The 21027-nt window shown below is 47.1% G+C and overlaps 1 protein-coding gene across 1 annotated transcript in view; it reads left to right on the top strand.

The window, feature by feature from the left end:
* The window catches only part of CUL9 (cullin 9), a 535945-nt gene that overhangs the window by 132946 nt on the left and 381972 nt on the right, over positions 1 to 21027 (top strand). The window contains exons 8-9 of the mRNA XM_033937681.1: positions 4547 to 4682; positions 11757 to 11947. Of these exons, the coding sequence (XP_033793572.1) occupies positions 4547 to 4682; positions 11757 to 11947 (327 nt within the window). The remainder of the gene's footprint in view (positions 1 to 4546; positions 4683 to 11756; positions 11948 to 21027) is intronic.

Genomic DNA, 21027 nt, shown 5'->3' with positions numbered 1-21027 from the left:
AGACTTAACCCTTTATTTAATTATTTTTGTATTTCATATCAATTAGTATCCCGGTGAACTATATCATTATATTAAGATTCTTATTTAATTAATTCATATAGATTATAACTATATCTTCTTTCCAAAATAATATATATCTCATCTTAATATTTTGTTAACATTTTTAAATTTAACTATAATTCCATGTATATTAAAATATTCACTGTTAATTTAAATATATTCAGTCATAGCGTTAATATATTATTGATACTAGCATTCAACCAATTTTTTATAACATTCTCAGTTAAAAATCATTTATAATATATTCAATATAAATAAGTATTTAAATGAAATATATATTTTCATATTTATTAATTAAAGTCTAAAATTATTTCCTATTTTATTAATAATCCCTTTTGCAATATTTAGTATTATATATTTATTTCCTTATGTTAATCAGTTATTATTATTCAGAATGGGTAGTAATTAGTAGTTGGGTAAAGATATATATTATATTTATAATAACTCTCTTAGATAATTAATTTCTTATTAATTTAAGAATGTATCAGTAGCTTCAAAATATTGAAAAATTAGTCAAAAGATCTTCACATGCAATAAAATGCAGTAAAATTAACTTGGTCCAATATCAATCCACTTCTTCTTTCTTCCTTCTTTCTTCCTTTTTTCTCTTCTCTTCTCTTCAAAAAGAGTCTTCTCCATTTTCTCTTTTTCCTTTAATTAATTTTCCTTTATGTAGACATCGGTTCATCTTTTGATAGAAACTCTTTAAGTTTGGCAGGATCTTGAAAATACCAGGATTTATTTCCAGTAGATATTCGCATTGTAGATGGATAGTACAAGCCGTACATAAAACCTTTTTCTTTCAACTGTTGCCTCAGCATTAGAAACTGCTTTCTGATGTTTGCAGTGTGTTTTGCAAAGTCTGGGACCAACATCAATTTAGACCCTTTATAATTTAAGTTTTTGTTCGCTTTTGCTACTTTCAGGATTTCTAAAGCTTGCTGGTATCTCAAAACTTTAAAAATCAAGGGTCTGGGGCCATTTTTTGAAGGGATTCTATGAGCCCGTTCTATCTCCAACGGCCACTTGGAGTTTAACTGTAACAGTTTAGGTAGTAAGTTCTCTAAAAACTGTACAGTAATGTAATGTAATGTAATTTATTTCTTATATACCGCTACATCCGTTAGGTTCTAAGCGGTTTGAAGAAAATATACATTAAGATTATAAATGAGAAGTAAGAAGGTACTTTAAAAAATTCCCTTACTGTCCCGAAGGCTCACAATCTAACTAAAGTACCTGGAAATTAATAAAGAAGAGAAAATAAAGATGGTTGAAAAAAGAAAAATTCTATGTGAACTTATAGGATGGAAATTAAACTGACAGTGAAGAACTGTATGAAAAATACATATGGAATTCAGTTAGAGAGGGTAGGTTACAATCTATTTATGGTATGTGTTTAATTGGAAGGTGTTAGGTGTTACAGTGTCTCCCCCTTCAAGATTTTCAGCCAGTCCAAGCACTCTGATGTTCTTCCTTTTCCCCCTGTTCTCCATATCTATCAGCTGATTTTTCAAGCTTTCCACAGTTTGACTTTCATTTTCACACTTCCAGCAGTTCGACCCTCTCTTCAATCACAGACATCCTCTGCCTGTCAGTCTGGATCTCCTGCCTCAGACCCAGCACCTCCTCCTTTACCTCCGAAATTTTGCCAGCGTTGTCTGTCAGCATTAATTTAATTTTAAATAGCTCTGCCATTATATCTGCTTTATCTGAGAATTCCTCTGTTTCCAACGGGATCGGGACACTCGACGGCGACACCGGAGTCACTTTAGATCTTTTTGCCGATACACCGGAAGTGCACGGCTTCTCCGATTTGCCTTGCCTTGTGGTAGCCATTTCAGAAGTTATTTTTTGTTTTTATAACGTGGGTGAGCGATTCTTAGCAGCTGTTTCCTTTCCTTTAGTTGTCTGAGTTCAGGGAGCTCCGTTGCTATGCTACCATTTTGCGTGCTCCAAGCCACGCCCCCCAAGTGTACAATTAATAAAAGATTTAAGATTAAATACATCACTTGAATTTTCTTAATATATTCAGATACATAAGTTTATTCCCTTCCCACCCACCCATTCCGTTCATATTTAATCAAAAATATACAAATATAAATACTCTTATTTATATGTTAAAACCTTCCGTATAATTTAGACAACCCACCCTCCCCCTCTCCCCCCATTTGCAAATATACTTCCAATAGAAAATGGCATCTATTCATTATAGTAGGCTGTCAATGGCCCCCAGATCTTTATAAATTTATTATAATTACCTTTTTGTTTAGCAATTATGGTTTCCATTTTATAAATGTGACATAATGAATTCCACCAAAAGGTATAATTTAATCTACTATAATTTTTCTAATTACTTGTTATATGTTGAATGGCGACTCCTGTCATTATCAATAAAAGTTTATTATTACTTGATGAAATCTGGCTCCTTGTTAATATCGACATACCAAAGAGAATTGTATCATAAATTAATGCTACATGATTTTCTAACAAACAATTAATTTGGGACCAAATTGATTTCCAGAAGGCCATAATAAAGGGACAATAGAATAATAAGTGACCTAGAGTCGCTGCTTCAAGTTTACAATGCCAGCACCTATTAGACTTAGAGCTGTCTAACTTTTGTAATTGAACTGGGGTCCAAAATGCTCTGTATAACAAAAAGAACCAAGTTTGTCTCATAGATGCTGACACTGTAGACTTCATCCTCAAGACCAAATTCGTGGCCATTGAGATGCAGAAATTTGATGCTTAATCTCAATGCTCCATATGTCTCTAAGACCAGTCCTTGGTTTTTTATTCATATATCCAGATATCAATTTATACCACTGTGCGGCTTGGTGACCCAAGAAATCCGCCTGAAAGCACAAGAATTCCAGACTATACTGATTATTAAGATTTTTCCATTCAGCGAACCCCTCCTGAATAGCTTGCTTCATTTGCAACCATTTAAAACTTTGTGATTTATTAAGACCACATTTATATTGTAACTGTGAAAAATCAAGCATTTAAAATAACATAATTTAAAGTTCGTATACCTGCAATAATCCATTGCTTCCAAACGATTTTAAATCCGCCAATTTGAATCTTGGAGTTTACCCATAGAGATTGATTTGTTGATTTATGTATTGGATTAGGTGTTAAATTACTGACATAACGCAATGTTTTCCATGGTTTACGAGTGCACCGGTTTGCGAGTGTTTTGCAAGACGAGCAAAACATTCGCAAAATCGGCACCTCGGTAACCGAGTTTGACTCGATTTACAAGCGCCATTCCCTGCGATCCAGCATCCCCCTGCTCGCGTCATCCCCTCCCCCCCGTGATCCTACATCTCCCCCAAGCACCGAAACGAAATCCCTTACCCCAATTGGGCACCAGCATCAACGCATAGGTCATGCCGGTGCCCGAAGATCCTCCCTCTTCTGGGCTGGGCGGTGTGTCGGAGATCCTCCCTCTCGGAGAGAGCGAGACCAGAAGCCCTTGAACATGCGCAAATGCTCAAGGCCCAGTCCAGCCCAGCACAGGCAAGAGGAAGGATCTCCGACGCACCGCCCAACCCAGAAGAGGGAGGATCTTCGGGCACCGGCATGTCCTATGTGTTGGTGCTGGTGCCGGTGCCCAATTGGGGTAAAGGATTTTGTTTCGGTGCTCAGGGGGATGTAGAATCGCGGGGGAGGGTGCGACGTGAGCGGGGGGGGGGGGTAGGATGCCGGTTCGCAGAGGGGGATGCTGGATTGCGGGAGGGGGGGTATGGAGCAGCATCGGTGGCCTCAAGGGGGGTGGAATGGAGCAACGCCGGTAGCCTCAGGGAGGGAGGAGGTGGAACGGATCAAAGCGAGTTTCCCTTACTTCCTATTGTGAAACTCGCTTTAATATACGAGTAATTTGGTTTTTCAAGCCTACTTCTGGAACAAATTATGCTCGTAAACCAAGGTTCCACTGTACTTGTTTTTAGAGCGCCTAAGTCACAACATATAAGTCTTGTTAAACTTTTGATTATCCCTGCAGGATGACTAAGTCTAGGTCAGCCCACATCTCACCCTCCTCCCACCCTAACCACTTCTCCAAAAATGCCCCTTTGAGCTCTGGGCACACAGTGGCATTTAGAGGTCTAAAGAGTCTCTGAATAAGTCTAAAAACCCGTTTCGATTTGTCCATGTGCCAATTTAGGCGGGTTTTTAGAGGTATTTATATTTTGATTATGAACCATTGTGTGTTTATTACTCCAGAGGAAGCGAAAGGAGAAATCTTTCTTACCTGTTCACTTTTCTTCTTTCAGGCTTCATATATCATTTTGGATCAGCAGGTCCCTTTTTATTTTAATATTTTGTATTTCCACAGGCAGAAACTGGTGACTATAGGCAAACATTACTTCTCCAAATGGGAGACCTAGTCCAGAAATGGCACTCCAAAGAGGCACTCCAAAGAGGATTCATAGGCATGAGAAGTTGTCTGCCAGCTCATTTTTTTTTTCTCTTTTATCTGCAGGTTTTCTGGCAATCTACTGGAAGAACCTACTGGGTTCACTGGTATATGATACAGATTATTGGTTTTGCAGAACAGTCTGAAGAAGAAACTCAGGAGAAGGCATCCAATATGCCAGAACATCCGAAAGTGTCATCAGGTGAGAGCAGGTTTGCAGTGCTAATGGCATGGGCTGAACCAACAGTAGGTCTCAGGCAAAGAGAGACTGTTTACAAGTGATCACACTCTTTGATTGCAGATGGAGGCATTCTCAGTAGAGTGCACTTGAAGGTCAGTCAATCTTTTTTGCATCATTTAGTTAATATATTTTGGCACTATCTTTCTAGTCTCGTTCTCCTCTCAGCTTCAGGGAAGGTTCTCTGAAGTTTCCAATGAGCAGATAAATAGCTTAGCTTCCAGATTCATTCACATGTTGCTTGATTTTGTAAGCAGGTTGGAGAAGATAGATTGGAAGAAGGGTTCCAGGTATATGTATGCCAGTAGAAGAGGTCACAGAAAGTTGTTTGTCCTTCCCTATGCCTTAGAATTCTGCCCTGGTTAAGATGTTTCTGGTGCATCTCTTGCTTTATGATTACTGTAGCGCCTGGTGACTGGTATAGTCCTTACAAATGGGTTATATACCTCACAACTACCAGCAGGTGGAGACTGAGAACAAACTTGTATATCAGGATAGCTTCCCCTCTTGCAATGTAGTCTTCCTCAGTCTCCAGTAGCAAGTGGTAAGACTAATTTGGCTCCCCTCTTAGTACTGTTGGAATTTGGTTTTGGACTCCTGGGTTCCCCTTTTGTGCCAGATAGAGCTTAGACGGGTCCTGTTTGGGGATCCGTCCGATCTCGGGGGTGTTAAACTCAATGGGTCTCTGCTGGGTCCCTCCCCCTACCTTCCTCCACCTCCCCACATTTTTGTAACCAGCAGCCTGGCCCCCTGGTTGGTCAGGCTTCCAGCTTTGAGAGCCATGGACTCTGTTCTTACTGTGAAAAAAAAATCCTGAGGTGTGCCGGTCTAAAGGGCTTAATTCCCTTTAAAACTGCCATTTGTATTGTTTTTCTCATCTAACCGGCACTTATATTACTCCTAGGGCATTTTTCAGCACAATGAGCATTTTCAAGGGGAAAAATTGCTTATTGTGCTCCAGACACAAGATACTTACGGCTGGCCTGTGCAAGCGTTGTGCAGACCGGAGCGGTGGGGGAGTCTCGTCAACAGCGGTTGCCGGTGGCCAGGGCACCCCGCTGCATGTACCTTGCGAAGGATTCTCTTTACTGCTGGCTGGGGATTCCCTTTTCACGTCAGTCGGTTCCTCAACCTCAGCGTCAGAAAAGTTCCAGGCTTTTCAGACACGACAGGCCGCAGGAGGTCTGATTTTGGCGGTTTCAGGTCCGATTTTGGTGGTTTTTCAGGTCCAATTTTGGCAGGAAACTCCTCCTTCATTTCTGTTACCTCAGGTGATCTTCCCCCTGTTCTGGAAATACAGGGGCAAGGTATGCAGTTTCCCGCCCCTGATTTTCCACGGATGCCCCCTTGTTGCCGCAGGACCCTTGAAAAAGAAGATATCTTCTTCCACCTCGATGCGGCCCATGAGATACTTGAATGTCTCGATCATGTCACCCCTGTCTCTGCGTTCCTCGAGTGAGTACAGCTGCAACTTATCCAGCCGTTCCTCATACGGGAGATCCTTGAGTCCCGAGACCATCCGGGTGGCCATTCTCTGGACCGACTCCAGTCTCAGCACATCCTTAAGGTAATGCGGCCTCCAGAATTGCATACAGTATTCCAGGTGGGGCCTCATCATGGATCTATACAAGGGCATAATGACTTCAGGCTTATGGCTGACGAAACTCCTGCGTATGCAACCTATGATTTGCCTTGCCTTGGATGAAGCTTGCTCCACTTGATTGGCAGTCTTCATGTTCTCACTGACCATCACCCCTAAGTCTCGTTCTGCTTCAGTTCTTGTTAGGATTTCGCCATTAAGGGTGTAAGTCTTGCATGGATTTTGGCTGCCCAAGTGCATGACTTTGCATTTTTTGGCATTGAAGTTGAGTTGCCAGGACCTAGACCAGCGCTCCAGTAGGAGTAGGTCATGCATCATGTTGTCGGACATTGAATTTATGTCTGTTGTGCTTTTGCCCACTACATTGCTTAGTTTGGCGTCATTGGCGAATAATGTTATTTTACCTCGCAGCCCTTCTGCCAAGTCTCTTATAAAGATGTTGAATAGGATCGGGCCCAGGACCGAGCCCTGCGGCACTCCACTAATTACCTCCATCATTTCGGAGGGAGTGCCGTTCACCACTACCCTCTGAAGCTTACCTCCAAGCCAGTTCCCAACCCATTTCGTCAATGTGTCACCCAATCCTATAGAACTCATCTTGCTCAGCAATCTGCGGTGTGGTACGCTATCGAATGCTTTACTGAAGTCCAGGTATACGATGTCCAGGGACTCCCCAACAACCAGCTTCCTTGTCACCCAGTCAAAGAAGCTGATCAGGTTGGATTGGCAGTATCTCCCCTTAGTAAATCCATGTTGACAGGGATCCCGTAGATTCTCCTCGTTCAGGATCGTATCCAATTGGCGTTTGATTAGAGTTTCCATTAGTTTGCACACTATTGATGTGAGACTCACCGGTCTGTAGTTTGCTGTCTCCATTTTGGAGCCTTTCTTGTGGAGTGGAATGACGTTAGCCGTCTTCCAGTCCAACGGGACGTTACCCGTACTAAGGGAGAGATTGAAGAGCGCGGATAACGGTTGCGCCAAGACATCACACAACTCCCTGAGCACCCTGGGGTGTAGGTTGTCAGGCCCCATTGCCTTGTTAACCTTAAGCTTTGACAGCTCGCAGTAGACACCACTGGGTGTAAACTCGAAATTATTAAATGGGTCATCTGCGTCAACCCTTGTCTGTAGCTGAGGGCCGAGTCCTGGCGCCTCGCGGGTGATGACTGAGCAGAAGTATTCATTTAACAGTGGGGCTTTTTCTGAGTCTGTTTCTACATAGTCTCCGTCTGGTTTCCTAAGATGTACTCTCCCGCCTGAGTTCTTATTTCTGTCATTGATATACCTGAAGAAGGATTTATCTCCTTTCTGGATGTTCTTCGCTAGAGACTCCTCCATGCGGAATTTGGCCTCCCTAACTGCTGTTTTGACTGCTTTTGACTTGGCCAGATAGACTTCCCTAGAGTCCTGTTTCCCTGATTGTTTGTAAGAGATGAATGCTTTTTTCTTCTCCTTGATGAGGTCCGAAATCTCCGCAGAGAACCACTGTGGCTTATTGTTCCTTCGCCGTTTACTTACTGATTTAACATAGCGGTTTGTTGCTTCTTGTATGGTGGCTTTCAAAGTCGACCACATTTCTTCAACGTTATCGGTTTCTGCTTGGCTTTGTAGCGCCTGGTGAACGAAGTCTCCCATTTCTTTGAAGTTTGTGTCCTTGAATTTGAGGACCTTGGTCAATGTGGTAGATTTAGTGAAACCTTTCCTGAGATTGAACCATACCATGTTGTGGTCACTGGAGGCCAATGTGTCGCCCACCGAGACCTCTGTGACACTTTCTCCATTGGTAAGTATCAGGTCCAGTATTGCCTGATCCCTTGTTGGTTCCAACACCAGTTGCCTGAGTCTTGCTCCCTTCATAGAGTTTAATAGCCTCCTGCTGCTGCCGGAAGCAGAGGAATCCCAATCCACATCAGGCATGTTGAAGTCACCTAACAATACTGTGTCCCCACGCAAGTTGATATTCTCTATATCTCCGATTAATTTCCGCCGCTTCCGCCCTGGTCGAGGGGCTGCCTCCTTTCAGTCTCCTGGGCTCTCTAGAGGCAGGTTCTTTCAGCGCATGCAGTCCTTTCGTGGAGCCCGTTGGGGTGCGGGCAGAACCCCCGCCGGGTACCCTGCCACCTGCCCTACCCAATGACTCCTTGCTGGCGCCCGTCTTGGTTCCGGTGGGCACAAGTCTATGGGATTTTTATCCAAAGTGGGCAGACATCATGTCCGATCAGTATGTTCTGGAAGTGATTCGGGAGGCCAAGGTCTGGAGTTTGCCCGTTCCATGCCAGATCGTTTCTCGCTTTCCCCTCGCAGGTGAAGTGGAAGAAGCAGGACTTTAACCAGACCCTTCAAAAATTGTTGGATCTCCATAACGTGGTTCCAGTTCCCCAGCAGGAGTGTAGCATAGGTTGGTACTCAATTTACTTTGTGGTGCCAACTGAAAGGGACTATAGCTGAACTGCTTCAACTAATAGCCAATCTGTCGATCAAATTGGAAAATATTCCAGAAGACTGGAAGGTGGCGAATGTTACGCCGATCTTCAAAAAAGGTTCGCGGGGAGATCCTGGAAACTACAGACTGGTGAGTCTGACCTCGGTACCGGGAAAGATGGTAGAGGCGCTGATAAAGGACCGCGTCATTGATCACCTTGACGGACACGTTCTGATGAGGACCAGCCAGCATGGTTTCAGCAAAGGCATATCTTGTTTGATGAACTTGCTGCACTTCTTCGAGAGAGTAAACAGGCAGATAGACAAGGGCAAACGGTCGACATTGTATATCTGGATTTTCAGAAGGCGTTTGACAAGGTTCCACATGAACGACTACTTTGTAAAATTACAAGCCATGGAATCGAGGATGAAATACTCACATGGATTAAAAACTGGCTGGAGCATAGGAAACAGAAAGTGGGGGTAAATGGACAATACTCGGACTGGAAGAGCGTCACCAGTGGGGTGCCGCAGGGCTTGGTGCTTGGACCCGTGTTCTGCTTCCTGGCTTGGCTGAGTGCAGTCTTCGTTGGTGGCTCCAGACCTCCCATCTTATACAAGGGGCGAGTCTGGACCAGCCACAGTGGACGGTGCTGCTCAAGGATGCCAGTCTTCTCAGTTGGTGAGCTCAGTGTTTAGGTCACTCAGCTCAGGGCACCTGGTCCATGGAGAAAGCTTCTTGGTCGATCAATGTCTTAGAGACCAGAGCCATCCATCTGGCATTGTTAGCCTTCCAGCCCTTTCTGATGGGCAAGTCAATCAGGGTGGTTTCGGACAATGCCATGGCGGTGGCCTATGTCAATCATCAGGGGGCACCAGGAGCACTTTGGTGGAACAGGAAGTGGATCTGCTCATGGTCTGGGTGGAGTCTTATCTTCAGGACATTTCAGCCTCCCACATAGCCGGAGTAGAGAATGTTCAAGCAGACTTTCTCAGTCGTCATGTGCTAGATCCCGGAGAGTGGTGTCTAAGTCACATGGCATTTCAGCTGATAGTGCAGTCTTGGGGTCAGTCCCTCATGTACCTGATGGCCATGAGTGTCAACACCAGACACCCTGCTTCTTCAGTCGTTGCAAAGATGGTCAGGCCGAGGGCCTGAATGCTCTTGTTTAACCATGGCCAACAGAGGGGCTGTTGTATGTGTTCCCTCCGTGGCCATTAGTGGGCATAGTTCTACTTCGCATTGTTCATCACCCGGACCTGGTGGTTCTGAATTGGCCCTGACATCCGTGGTATGTAGATCTGGTGCGGCATCTGGTGTCAGATCTTCTTCCTCTGCCTCTTTTGCCCGATCTTCTTGCTCAGGGCCCCATTTCCATTTTCGATCTGGGTCCCTTTTGTCTTATGGCTTAGCTCTTGAAAGGGAACACCTGGGTAAGAAGGGGTATTGAGATAAAGTGATCTCCACCCTCTTGGGGTCCCAGAGACTTTCCACTTCTCAGGCTTATGTGCGGGTTTGGCGTATCTTTGAGGACTGGTGTGGGGCGCATGGAGTGGTCTCTTGTCACACTTCCCTGCCTAACATCTTGGAGTTCTTGCAGGATGACCTGGACAGGGGCCTAGCTTGGTCTACTCTCTGGGTTCAGCTGGTGGCCTTGTCAGGCTTTCATGGGTTGTTATGTGGTCAGTGGCTGTCTGCCATTCCTGATATCATTCGCTTCTTGCGGGCGGTCAAATTGCTCAAGCCTCCCGTGCGGCCATCTGTTCCCTCTTGGAATTTGAATCTGGTCCTGTCCGGGCTGGTGCGCCCTCCTTTTGAGCCTTTGGACCCCTGCTCGATGAAGGACCTTACTCTTAAGGCAGTCTTCTTGGTTGCTATTACTTCTGCTAGATGTGTTTCGGAGCTGCAGGCTCTCTCTTGTAGGTCTCCCTTCTTGGAGTTTTCTAGGGAGTGGGTAGTGTTGAGGCCTGTTCTTTTCTTTCTGCTAAAGGTAGTTTCTCCTTTTCATGTCAATCAGTCGGGAGGAATCTTCTGAGCAGAAACAGTTGCGCAAGCTAGATGTCTGTCAGGTTCTTTGCTCTTATGTGCAGAGGACCCAAGAGTTCAGGAAATCTCTTTGTCCTTCTTGCGGGAACTCGTAAAGGGATGGTGCTTCCAAGGCTACCATTGCGCGTTGGATCACAGAGACTATTGCGTCCACCTATCTTCTTCAGAAAAAGCAAGTTCCAGAATTTCTCAAGACTCATTCCACTCGGGGTCATGCGGTGTCTTGGGCTGAGTCTTCGCTAGTGCCTCCGGTGGACATTTCTAAGGCTGCTCTTTGGTCTTCCTTGCATTCCTTTGTCAGACACTACCATGTGGATGTTCAGGTGCTTTGGTACGCGGTGTTCAGTGAGCGTGTTCTGGTTTCCGCCCTTCAGTGGTCCCACCCATGATAGGGACTACTTTGGTACGTTCCACTTTTAAAATACCTATACCGGTCTGGAGAGTTGCTAAAGAAGGAGAAATTAGGATCTTACCTGCTAATTTACTTTCTTTTAGCCTCTCCATACCATTATGGGACCCCACCCTGTCTATTGTCGTGTTCTTGTGGCTGTTGCATGTGCAGATTTTGTTTTTTTTTCAGGTTCTGGTAATTTTCTAGGGCTGGGGAGAATTGAAGAACAGCGGCTGTGGCTCAACTGGCGAGCTGTGGGTACACTTTCTTGCTGGGATCTCTCCTTTGCATTTTCCAACAGAATTTGGGTGTATTAGTTGTTACTCCTATTTGGAGTCTTGCTTATTTATGTTTCAAGTTCTTAGTTCTGCTTGGCTATTCGGCAGACTGGTAGGAATAGGGAAAGGCACCTATTATGTACTATTCCATAGTTTTGTTTCAGTCTCCACCTGCTGGTCATAATGAGATATATACCAGCTTTAAGATACCTATACCGGTCTGGAGAGGCTTTAAGAAAGTCAATTAGCAGGTAAGAACCTAATTTCTCATTTTTGTCTCATGATTTTTTCTGTGCAGTACCACAAGCGTGGCATTGTAAACCTCATGGAAGCTTGTATACATTGCCATACTTGATGGATAGTCTGATGAAGGACTCAGGGACCCTCAGCCAGTCAGAGTGGTGGGAGCTCCTCTTCTTCATTAAGAAACTGGAACCACAAGAACAGCAAGAAGTCAGCTGCCTTATTCAGCAGAACCTTGAAGAACAGGTAATGGAAAATAGGGGGTGGGAGAGGGCAGAATCAGAGGGTAAATAAAGGAAAAGAGCAGAAGAAGAAAGGAAAGGAAAAGAAACACAACTAGGATGAGCAGGTGATGGAAAGACAGAGGAAAGCAAACAGACATAAGACTACAGAATCCGTGCTCCCCCTGCCCAGCAGTACCCCGTCTTCCTTCCCTGCTCCCCCTGTTCAGCAGTACACCTTCTCCCCCTGTCCAGCAGTACCCCTTCTCCCCCTGTCCAGCAGTACCCCTTCTCCCTTCCCTGCTCCCCCTGTCCAGCACTACCCTGTCTTCCTTCCCTGCTCCCCCTGTCCAGCAGTGCCCTGTCTCCATTATCTGCTCCCCCTATCAAGCAGTACCCCTTCCCCCTTCCCTCCCTCCATGTACTTCTAGACCAGCGCCCCCCTCCCCCGAAGGCCTGCATGTTCCCCCCCTATTTTGCAGGTCCTCCGGCTTCACCCCGGACCTCCCGCCCTTACCGCAGCCTGCAGAGAGGATCGCCTGTTCTCTAGCGATCCTTGCAGGCTGCTACTGTCCTCAGTAGCACGTTCCCTTTGATGTCATCAGAGGAGGGGCGGGACCACATCAGAGGGAACGTGTTTCTGAGGACGGTGGTAGTCTGCAGGGATTGCATAGAGTACCAACGATCCTCTCTGCAGGCTGCGGTAAGAGTGGGAGGCCAGGGGGAAATCGGAGGATGCAGCAAACAGCACCAAAGCACGGAACAAGGTAAAACCAGGATTTTTGCAGCTCTTCCCGACTGACCCTCACCCCTTAAAACAGGAGTGCCAGCGGCAGGCCAGCAAGAGGCAGTGCTGCCACTCCTGCTTTAGGAAGGCACAGGGAGGAAGGTCAGTTACCGAATCGGCCAGGCCGATTCTTTAAAAACTTAAATCGAGAGGGGGGCGTGGCTTGTTGGCGTGCAAGATGAAGGGGTAACCGCGGCGCTCCTCTAACCCATGCAACAGACAGGAAATTTAAATAATATCTTTCGGCTTTTTCTTCCCCAAAGTTCCGGTAACAATTTGAGTATTATGGCTAATATGCAGCAAGCTAAGATCGAAACGGGTTTTGCAGCAGGAGGGATGGCGAAGCGTGTAAAACACGATCAGACGACGCCATTGAAAGTGCCTCTTCCGGGAGACGTAACGGACGTGTTAGATAAAAATGAAATAATGGCTGAATTGCGGTGCATAAAACAAATGCTTCAAGACAACGCCAACAGTATAACTGAAGTGAAGGAAGAAGTACTGAATTTAAACCAGCAAATGGAAGTAGCTAATCACAGAATGACAATCATAGAAAACAAAATGGAGCAGATGGAACTCAGCACGATGCAGTGTAAAAATGGCAGTCTAACTGTTAAAGAATTGAAGAAACAACTTGAGGACTACGAAAATAGAGGAAGAAGAAATAATGTGAAAATTATTGGATTAGCTGAAGGTTTGGAAGTGGGAAATGCTATCCAATTTTTAGAAAACCTTTTGCCAAAATTATTGCAGTTAAATTCAAAACATCCCCTAGAAATAGAATGAGCACACAGGATTCCATTAAAACGGTCAGCAAACCAAGTGAGACAAAGACCTTTGATCTTCAAGCTATTAAGATTCCAGCAGGCCTTAGAGATATTAAACTTGGCAAAAGCTGATAGAAACTTAAATTATAAGGGATCCAAGTTCCTGTTTGTGCCAGATTTCACTAAAAACACGGCGAACATACGAAAACAGTTCCTCGTGTTAAGGCCTCAAATGAAAGAAAAGGGGATCACATAAAAAACCTCACTGATATCAAACCTTCCACCAACAGCAACCCAACTTGCAGACCACTTCAAAAACAAGATTACTAAGTTCAGGACCACCTTCATCAACACACACACCCACCTCGACGAGATAATAACAAACCCTACAATAGGAGAAGCCATAGCAGCTGACAGATACTGGACCAACTTCCCAGTAGTACATTGGTCTGACATGAACTGACTCTATAAAAAATACAGCCATGCTTCGTGCGACCTGAACAAGTGCCCCACATATCTGATAACAAACGCCTCCCCCAAATTTAAAGCTAGCCTCATGCAATGGATACAAACCACGCTCACGGAAGGTCTATTCCCACAGGAACTAGGAGAGATCATAATAGAAACATAGAAATAGAAAAATGACGGCAGATAAGGGCCATAGCCCATCAAGTCTGCCCACTCCTAATGACCCATCCTTAACTCCACCCTCTTAAGGATCCCACATGGGCATCCCATTTACCCTTAAAATCTGGCACACTGTTGGTCTCGATTACCTGTATTGGAAGCTTGTTCCAATGATCAACCACTCTTTCGGTGAAGAAATACTTTCTGGTGTCACCATGAAATTTCCCGCCCCTGAGTTTAAGCAGATGCCCTCTTGTGGCTGAGGGTCCTTGGAGAAGGAAAATATCTTCTTCCACCTCGATACGTCCAGTGATGTATTTAAATGTCTCAATCATGTCTCCCCTCTCCCTACGTTCCTCGAGAGAGTAGAGCTCCAATTTGTTCAGCCTCTCTTCGTATGAGAGATCCTTTAGCCCCGAGACCATCCTGGTGGCCATCCGCTGAACCGACTCTGCTCTTAGCACATCTTTACGGTAATGTGGCCTCCAGAATTGCACACAGTATTCCAGATGTGGTCTCACCATGGTTCTGTATAACGGCATGATGACCTCAGGCTTACGGCTGACAAAACTTCTGCGGATGCAACCTAACATTTGTCTTGCCTTAGATGAAGCCTTCTCCACTTGATTGGCAGCTTTCATATCTGCACTGATGATCACTCCCAAATCTCATTCTGTTACAGTCCTAGCTAAGGTCTCACCATTTAAGGTGTAAGTTCTGCACGGATTCCTACTGCCGAGGTGCATGACCTTGCATTTCTTGGTGTTGAAGCCTAGCTGCCAGGTAGTTGACCAACATGCCAACAAAAACAGGTCATGCGTCATACTATCGTGTAAATCGGAGCCGCTCACTATGTTTACATAATTTGGCGTCGTCGGCGAATAATGTTATTTTACCTTGAAGCCCCTGAGTCAGGTCCCCTATGAATAAGTTGAAAAGGAGCGGGCCCAAGATTGAGCCCTGCGGTACTCCCCTTGTCACTTCTGACGTTTTAGAGAGGGTACCGTTAACCACCACCCTCTGAAGTCTACCGCTTAGTCAGTCCTTGACCCATGCAGTTAGCGTTTCTCCCAACCCCATCGATTTCATCTTGCTCAATAGCCTACGGTGAGGGACGCTATCGAAAGCTTTACTGAAGTCTAGGTACACTACGTCTAGGGATTCTCCCAAGTCCAGCTTTCTTGTTACCCAGTCAAAGAAGCTGATGAGATTGGATTGGCAGGACTTACCCTTGGTAAATCCATGTTGACTGGGATCCCGTAGATTCTCCTCATTCAGGATCGTGTCTATTTTACGTTTGATTAGTGTTTCCATGAGTTTACACACTATTGATGTTAGACTCACTGGTCTATAATTTGCAGCCTCCATTCTGCAACCTTTTTTGTGCAGTGGAACGACGTTAGCCGTTTTCCAGTCCATGGGTACTCTCCCCATACTGAGGGAGAGATTGAAGAGTACGGATAGCGGTTCCGCCAGGACATCACACAACTCCCTGAGTACTCTGGGGTGTAGATTGTCCGGACCCATGGCTTTATTCACCTTGAGTGTTTTCAGTTCGCAATAGACATCTCCGGGTGTGAACACGAAATTCCAAAACGGGTCTTCCGCTTTTTGCTTTGTCTGTAAGTGTGGACCGTGTCCCGGTGCCTCGCTGGAGAAGACCGAGCAGAAGTACTCATTTAGAAGTTCGGCTTTTTCAGAATCTGATTCCACGTACTTCCCATCTGGTTTTTTTAGGCGTACTATCCCGTCTGTGTTTCTTTTCCTGTCGCTAATGTACCTGAAGAAGGATTTGTCTCCCTTCTTGAGGTTCGTCGCTAAAGTTTCTTCCACTTGAAGTTTGGCCTCCCTGACTGCCGTTTTGACCGCTGCAGACCTGGCTGTATGTTTTAGTTTGGCTTCCACTCCCTCCGTACGTTTGTAGGAAATAAATGCCTTTTTCTTTTCTTTAACGAGACACGAGATCTCAGCGGTGAACCATTGGGGTTTATTGTTTCTCTGCCGTTTGTTTACTGATCTAATGTAGAGGTTTGTTGCTTCATGTATGGTAGATTTCAGAGTTGACCACATAGCTTCAACATCATCCGTCTCAGCTTGGTTCTGCAGTGCTCGATGGACAAAATCTCCCATGCTTTCGAAGTCAGTGCCTTGGAAGTGGAGTACCTTTGTTTTTGTGTTTGATCTAGGGAAACCTTTCCTGAGATTAAACTGTACCATGTTGTGGTCACTGGAGGCTAGCGTATCTCCTACAAGACCTCCGAGACACTTTCCCTGTTGGTGAGTACCAGGTCCAGGATAACCTGGGCCCTAGTGGGCTCCAATACCATTTGTTTAAGTCGTGCTCCCTTCATGGACGTTAATAGCCTCCTGCTGCTGCTAGCTGTCACTGAAAGTGTGTTCCAATCTGCATCAGGCATGTTGAAGTCCCCTAGCAGTACAGCATCCCCCCGTAGAGTGATATTCTCAATGTCTTCAATTAGTTCCATGCCTTTGCGGTCGCCATGCGCCGTTTGGTGTGGCTTCGCATTATTGATATGGACCCCAACCTTCAGGACCGCTTAGCGCCCCTGTGTGGGGAATGAGCTCTTTGACGACTCGATTGAGACGGCCACTAAGTGCCTCTCGGAGCACGAGCAGTCCTTTGCGTCCTTGATGCGCCCTAAGCCGAAGCCCACTCCTTCGAAGCCGAATCAGCTGCCGCCCCGGCGGTACCCGCAGAAGTCTACACCTGCCTTCTCTTGTCCGCCTCCTCGACGCCAGCGGCAGCAACGGGCTCCCCCTAAGCCTCAGACCCCTGCTGTGTCTAAGCCCGCACTGTCTTTTTGACTGGCTGAGCTGATGGGGGCGGGCCCCCTCTGCTTCGGAAATCGCCCCTCTTCCTATTGGGGGCCATCTCCGGGCGTTCTACCTGGCCTGGACCCACATCACTTCGGACGCGTGGGTCCTCTCCGTTGTCGGAGAGGGGTATTCGCTGAACTTCCGGGAGTTGCCTCCGGACAATCCTCCCGGCGGGTCTCTTTCGAATCGAGCGCAGCTTCCCTTGCTCCTTCTGGAGGCTCGGGCTCTTCTTCGTTTTTGAGCTGTGGAGGAGGTTCCCCCTTTTCAGCGGGGGCAGGAGTTTTACTCCCGGTACTTCCTGGTCCCCAAGAAGACTGGGGACCTCTGTCCTATCCTGGACCTTCGGAAGCTGAATAAATTCCTGGTTCGGGAAAAGTTCCGGATGCTCTCGTTTCCTGTTTTGTATCCGTTGCTGAACGAGGGCGACTGGATGTGTTCCCTCGATCTGAAGGAGGCCTATACTCACGTGCCAGTTCATCCGGCCTGTCGCAGATTTCTCCGCTTTCAGGTCGGGGACCTGCATCTGCAGTACAGGGTCCTCCCGTTCAGGCTTACTTCCTCCCCGCGAGTCTTTACGAAGTGCCTCGTGTTGGTGGCGGCGGCTCTGCGGTCGATGGGCCTTCAGGTTTTCCTGTACCTCGATGATTGGTTGATCAAGGCCTCGACCAAGGAAGAGGTTATTTCACCGACCCATCAGACTATTACCTTCCTTCAGCGTCTGGGGTTCGAGGTGAACTTCCCCAAGTCTCAGTTGTGCCCCTCTCAGTCCCTTCAGTTTATCAGGGCCGTGCTGGACACGGTTCGCCTCCGGTCATTCCTGCCTCCCCCTCGGCAGGCCAAGCTCTTGTGGCTGAGCCAGCAGGTTTCCCTGCGGACTTCGGTCTCGGCCAAGAAGATGATGGTCCTCTTGGGACACATGGCCGCCACCGTGCATGTCACACCATTTGCGAGGCTGCATCTAAGGGTCCCTCAGTGGACTCTGGCCTCTCAGTGGCGGCAGGATCGGGATCCCGTTTCTCATCGCATTGCGGTGACTCCCTCCTTGAATTGCTCGCTCCGTTGGTGGACCAGCTCTTCCAATCTTTCCAGAGGGTTGCTCTTTCTCGCTCCTCCGCATCACAAGGTCTTCACGACGGACTCTTCGGCGTATGCTTGGGGGGCGCATCTCGACGAGCTGCGTACACAGGGCCTTTGGTCGAGTGCGGACCGCTGTTGTCACATCAACATGTTGGAGCTTCGGGCCATTTACAATGCCTTGGTGGCCTTCCGAGATCTGCTTCAGGATCGGGTGATCCTGGTGCGCACGGACAACCAGGTGGCGATGTATTACTTGAACAAGCAGGGGGGTACGAGTTCCCTGTTTCTTTGCAAGGAGGCTCTTCGCCTTTGGAATTGGGCGTTCCGCCACAACATCTTTGTTTGTGTGGTGTATATCCAGGGCGAACACAACTGTCTGGCGGACAAGTTAAGCCGCCTTCTGCAGCCGCAATAATGGTCGCTCCATTCCCGGGCTCTGCGACAGGTGTTTCTTCGGTGGGGGACTCCGCAGATAGATCTCTTCGCCTCACCCCTCAATCACAAGTTGCCTCTGTTCTGCTCCCGGGTGTTCTCCCCGGATCGTCTCGAGGCCGATGCATTCCTTTTGGATTGGACGGGCAGGTTCCTGTATGCGTTTCCTCCTTTCCTGTTGATTCTGAGGACTCTTGTCCATCTGAGGACTACCCACGCCACCACGATTCTGATCGCTCCTCAGTGGCCTCGGCAGCCGTGGTTTTCCCTGCTTCTTCAACTCAGTGTCAGGGATCCTCTACTTCTACCCGTGTTTCCTTCTCTGCTGTCTCAGAGTCCGGGTTCGCTGTTGCATCCCAATCTGCAGTCGCTACATCTGACGGCTTGGTTCCTTTCCAACTGATTCCTTCCCTTGAGTTGTCCCAGTCAGTGTGGGATGTTCTGGAAGCTTCTCAGAAAACTTCTACTAGGCAGTGTTATGCCCAGAAGTGGACTAGATTCGCCACGTGGTGTGCTTCGAATCAGGTGGAACCTTTGTCTGCTTTATCTTCGATTTTGAATTATTTGCTTCATTTGTCTCGGTCTGGCCTCAAGACCAATTCTGTTCGTGTACATCTTAGTGCGATTGCCGCCTTCCATCGGCAGCTTGATGGGAAGTCGCTGTCTGTCCACCTCTTGGTTTCTCGTTTCATGCGGGATCTCTTGAATGTCCATCCTCCTCTCAAGCCTCCCCCTGTAGTTTGGGATCTGAATGTGGTCCTTGCTCAATTGATGAAACCACCGTTTGAGCCCATGGACAAAGCTCATCTGAAATTCCTTACTTGGAAGGTGATCTTTCTACTTGCCCTCAACTCTGCTCGCAGGGTTAGTGAGCTGCAGGCTTTGCAGAAGGAGGAAGACCCAGGACGGTGGACAGAGGTCTTTGTGCAGACCGAGACCATCCCCCAGCGCTACACTACAGTCTCTACACAGACAGAGGAGGCTGCGCAGCTGGATGGAGATCTCATGCAGAAACTAAGGAGCCTCAGGGAGGAGGTGATACGCCTGAGAAGCATCCGAGAGGACGAGGCCTACATCGACGGAGTCGTCCAGGAGCTGTCCCAAATCACCGAGCAGGCCCATGACAAGTCCATCCTCGAGACACCCAAATCATCAGCTTTGAAACCAACAATTGGGATACAGGAAATGGCTAGCGGCACTGACTCCTGGCAGCTGGTGACCTCCTCCACGGGCAAACATAGGAGACCCCCCCCCCTTTTTTCAATCTCTTCATCTTCTCCTTCTTCTTACAAACAGGGCAGCTATACATCAACCCCACAACTCGTCCTGCGGAACAGATTCCAGATTCTTCAGGAAGGAACTGCCGATGAGGAACAGGAGCAGGAACAGGAGCAGGCCCAACACCCAGCTCCATCTCCAGGGACAACTGACCGGCTCCCCCCAAAGAAGCGCAGAGTAATAGTCATCGGGGATTCCATGCTGAGGGGCACCGAGGGACCAATTTGCAGACCGGATATGCAATCTAGGGAGGTCTGCTGTCTGCCTGGAGCCAGGATATGAGATGTCACCGCCAGTCTGCATAGACTACTCACGCCCCGAGACCACTTTCCTATGCTTCTTGTCCACATAGGAACCAACGACACTGCCAGGAACACACCGGAGACCATCACCAGAGACTTTGGAGCACTGGGTGAGAGGCTGAAGCAGACAGGAGCGCAGGTGGTTTTCTCATCGATCCTCCCAGTTAGAGGCAAGGGAAGAGCCAGAGATGAACGTATCCTGAGGACGAACGAGTGGCTACAGGGATGATGCCGGGATATGAACTTCGGATTCCTAAACCATGGGGAAGCGCTACAAGGACTTCAGGGACCAGACGGACTCCATCTGACCAGTAGGGGTAAGAACGTCTTCGGACACCGACTAGCCCGCCTGCTTCACAGGGCTTTAAACTAGGTAAGTCGGGGGAGGGTACCCATTCACATATTAGTGCAGAAAGGAATTATCCTGATGAGGTGAGTCGAAACTCCACTTCCATGTCCAAGGTAAGTACCCACATTGCAAACAGTTCTTTGGGAATCACACCGACTCGGGTAGGATACGCCTCACAGGGACTTAGCAAACACAAGATATGAAGGGCCATGTATGTCAATGCACACAGTTTAGGTAACAAAATTCTAGAATTGGAGGCTGAAATAAGGAATGCCGACCTTAGATGTGGTGGCAATATCTGAAACTTGGTTCACGGACTCACATGGGTGGGATATGGCTATACCGGGCTACAATCTACTTCGTCAGGACAGAGAGGGCAGGTTAGGAGGGGGGGTAGCTCTATACATTAAAGAGGACATCAAAACCACCAGGATCACAGATGTCAAGTACACCGGGGAGTCCCTCTGGGTAAACCTGGCAAGAGGCAGAGAAAAATGCCTGTATCTAGGTGTGGTTTACAGACCCCCAAGACAACTGGAAGACATGGACGCAGAATTAATTGAAGACATAGAGAATATCACTCTACGAGGAGAAGCTGTACTGCTAGGGGACTTCAATATGCCTGATGCAGACTGGAACTCATTTTCA

The sequence above is a fragment of the Geotrypetes seraphini genome, chromosome 3 (genome assembly GCF_902459505.1).
Source record: "Geotrypetes seraphini chromosome 3, aGeoSer1.1, whole genome shotgun sequence".
In the NCBI taxonomy this organism is placed as follows: domain Eukaryota; kingdom Metazoa; phylum Chordata; class Amphibia; order Gymnophiona; family Dermophiidae; genus Geotrypetes; species Geotrypetes seraphini.
Note: the sequence above shows the minus strand (reverse complement) of the source record. Positions and strands in the feature narration are given on the sequence as shown.